Consider the following 2,926-nt stretch of genomic DNA (forward strand, 5'->3'; position numbering starts at 1 on the left):
TCCACGCTCTAGGCCTTTCTCGACCCGCAAGTAGCCGAGCTTCTGGGACAGGTTTCATTCTTCCCGTCGCACGGCTGAGCAAAAGAGGGTGAAGAGGAAGAGGCTGGGTCCTCCAGGTCCCGGGTTGGTGCTCCAGCCTGCACTCAGCGCTGGCTCTGGGTCCCGCCACCTCTCACTGCTGTCACCCGTCCTGCCGATTCAGCTCACTCTTCTGCAGTGCAGAGTCTCAGAGCCGTTAGGGAATTCAGGGTGAGGACAGCCCGGAGTCAGCCAGCAGGAGTACAGGCTGATGGCTGGAAGGACAGACACCAAAAACGAGTGAACGACGCACGCACACGGTTGCAGACTCACAGACTCGCGGGGAAGCCAGGGCGCGGGGCCAGCACGAATAGGAACAAGTGCGCCGTGTGGCCTGGAGAGAGGTGGCCGGAGGCGGCCGGCGGACGTCGAGATGGCTCCCACAGGAGCGCTGTTTGCACCTTGTGCAGGGCCCGGGTCTCAAACCCCATTGCTCAGCATCGTTTGTCCCCCAACAGGTGAACGGCACCATGGTGACCAACAGCTCGCATCTGGAGGTGGTGAAGCTCATCAAATGTGAGTTGCAGAGAGCTGATCCCTGAAAAAGTAGGGGAGCAGACGGCCAAGCAGTGGGGGCTGTCGACCTGGGCTCCCCCTCAGACGTGGCAGCAGCGCGTTGCGTCCGGCCGCAGCTCCCTGCCAGCCTCTCGTCAGCCTCTTGTCTCCGCCCCGTCTGGGCGCTCCCCGCTAGACCGTCCGAGAGCGGGCTTCGCTCACGGCTGTTCACGGACTGTTCACGGATGCTCGAGGAGAGTTGGGGGTGTGGGGGTTTGGACAGGGGGGCTGGCGCCTGAGCGCCTGAGCGCCTGCCATGGGCCGGGCAGCCGCGCACTGGGGTGCGGCAGAGGAGGCCACGGGCTGATGGGGGAGCCCCCCAGAGCGTTCCCGGGTGTTCGCGGCTGGAACGTGGCTGGGGTCTGTGCGTGGACAGGGAGACAAGCGGGACGTAGAGGGTGGGGCCCCTGCACGTGAGGGACGTCGTCTGCAAAATGACAGGCGTGGTGAAGGAGGACGGAAAGGAACCTCCTGGCTTGGTCACCGCTGTGCAGAATGTCGCCAAGCAGGCCTTTGTCCATCCCCCAGCCGGTGCCTACGTCGCACTCACCCTCCTGGGCTCCTCACCCTCGGCCGTCGGCGTCCCCGGGCCCCCGCAGGACGCAGCCAGAGCTCCCCGGGTCCTGCCTGCAGCCCCTCCGCCGCCCCCCCCGCCACCGCCGCCCCTACTAAGCAGACGCTTACAGAATGCATAGTAGGATGCCAGCCTCAAAGCTCCATCAGTGGGTCGGCTGCCCGCTGAGACATCCTGAAGAGACAGTTTCAGTTACCACATGCATGATTCTGTAAATATCCACCGCCGCCCCTTCCACAGCGCGTCACAGGGCCCAGACCGCTGCAGGTAAGGTTCTCCTGCTCCCGCCCTCGCCCCGCTGGCCCTCGAATGCCCCCCCACACCAGGACGAGAGCAGGGCAGGTGGAGTGCATGCCGTAAGCAGAGACAAGCCAGACACGTCCTCCCGCCATGGGGACGCGGGGGTGGTTTGCCGGACAGCACCGTGTGCCCCGAATGTGTGGACGACTCCGAGGAGGCCCTGTGAGGGTCGCCTCCCATGGAGAGAGGGGTGACCATGGAGTGCACGCCCCCAGGCAGGGATGGGGCATCTGTAAACACTGTTGCCGGTCATCGTTACAGGGGTACGGACCTCAGGGGGCGGGGAGGGGCTTCCTGGAGGAGCAGATATGGAGCTGCACCTGTAGGGGGGTCAGGAGCGGACAGACGAGTAGGGAGACCCCGAGGACCAGGGCCAGCTGTGGGAGGGGTTAGAGGAGGCGGAGATGCAGACGGGAGGAGGGGGGTCTCCCCTTGGACGGAGGACGGAGCCAGCGAGTCCCAGAGCTGGAGAGCAGTGCGATGCCCGGCGGGCAGCTCAGGGCGGGGTTGACGGAAGACGCACGCCACGCTCGCTGAGGCCCAGTGCCCCTGCCGGGCGTGCGACCTGGCTCCCCACTCCTCGTCCCCACTCCTTGCCCGATGGCCAACAGGCGGAGGAGAGGCCACCAAGCTGTCACCACCGTCTTATTCTCCATTCTCAGGATCCCGAATTCCAGAAGCACGCCGCCCAAATCCTCAGGGACATGCTGAGGCAGGAGGAGAGGGAGTTACAGGTAAGGTCGCCACCGAGGACAGGCCGCCCACCTTAGGGGAGCGGCGCCTGCTCAGAGCCGTCTGCCAGTGTGCGTGCCTGACTTTGCAGGCCACGGCCTAACGCAAAACCTTAAAAAGTAAACCCCAGGCCCACTAAGGAACTGTCACAAGCCGGCGGAAGCTGTTAAAGCAGAGCTTGACGGGCAGAGCAGACAGTGACAGAGCTCGTGGGTGGTGGATTCACATAGCGGACACGGAGACAGGACGCAGGGGATGAGGCGGGGTGTGTGAAATGAGGGAACACAAGGACGGGAAAGTCAGTCGGTCGGAACTGACCTTGTTGGTTTGGGGGAAGGGTGGCTGAGGGGGAAGGAAGGTGGGGGCCGGTAGGTGAATGCCGGCCCAGTGGGTGGACGGGACGCAGCGAGGTGGCCAGGCCTGGGAACGGAACCCGGCACAGCGGGCTCACCGCTCGGCAGAGCGGAGCAGTCAGGAAGTGGGGTGCTGGCGGGAGACGTCTCGGAGTCAGGTCAGTGGAGCTTCTCGGTCGGGGCAGGAGTGAAAGATGGTGCCAGGTTTAGGCACCAGCTAGATGGTGATGCTATCGACGGAGCGAGACTTGGGGGGCACCGAGCCGAAGGTCCCTTGGGAGCGTCAGGTGAAAGGTCTTCTCCGAGCACTGGAGCGAGCAGGGCTGGGACAGAC

General features: G+C 64.6%; 1 protein-coding gene across 1 annotated transcript in view; it reads left to right on the forward strand.

Annotated features, from left to right (window-relative positions):
• Positions 1–2,926, forward strand: part of ARHGEF11 (Rho guanine nucleotide exchange factor 11) — a 60,447-nt gene that overhangs the window by 27,130 nt on the left and 30,391 nt on the right. Inside the window, exons 5-8 of the mRNA XM_025040840.1 lie at positions 537–594; positions 1,162–1,286; positions 1,427–1,474; positions 2,170–2,241. Coding sequence (XP_024896608.1) covers positions 537–594; positions 1,162–1,286; positions 1,427–1,474; positions 2,170–2,241 — 303 coding nt within the window. The remainder of the gene's footprint in view (positions 1–536; positions 595–1,161; positions 1,287–1,426; positions 1,475–2,169; positions 2,242–2,926) is intronic.

Source organism: Pteropus alecto, unplaced genomic scaffold (assembly GCF_000325575.1).
Source record: "Pteropus alecto unplaced genomic scaffold, ASM32557v1 scaffold49, whole genome shotgun sequence".
NCBI classification, from domain to species: Eukaryota; Metazoa; Chordata; class Mammalia; order Chiroptera; family Pteropodidae; genus Pteropus; species Pteropus alecto.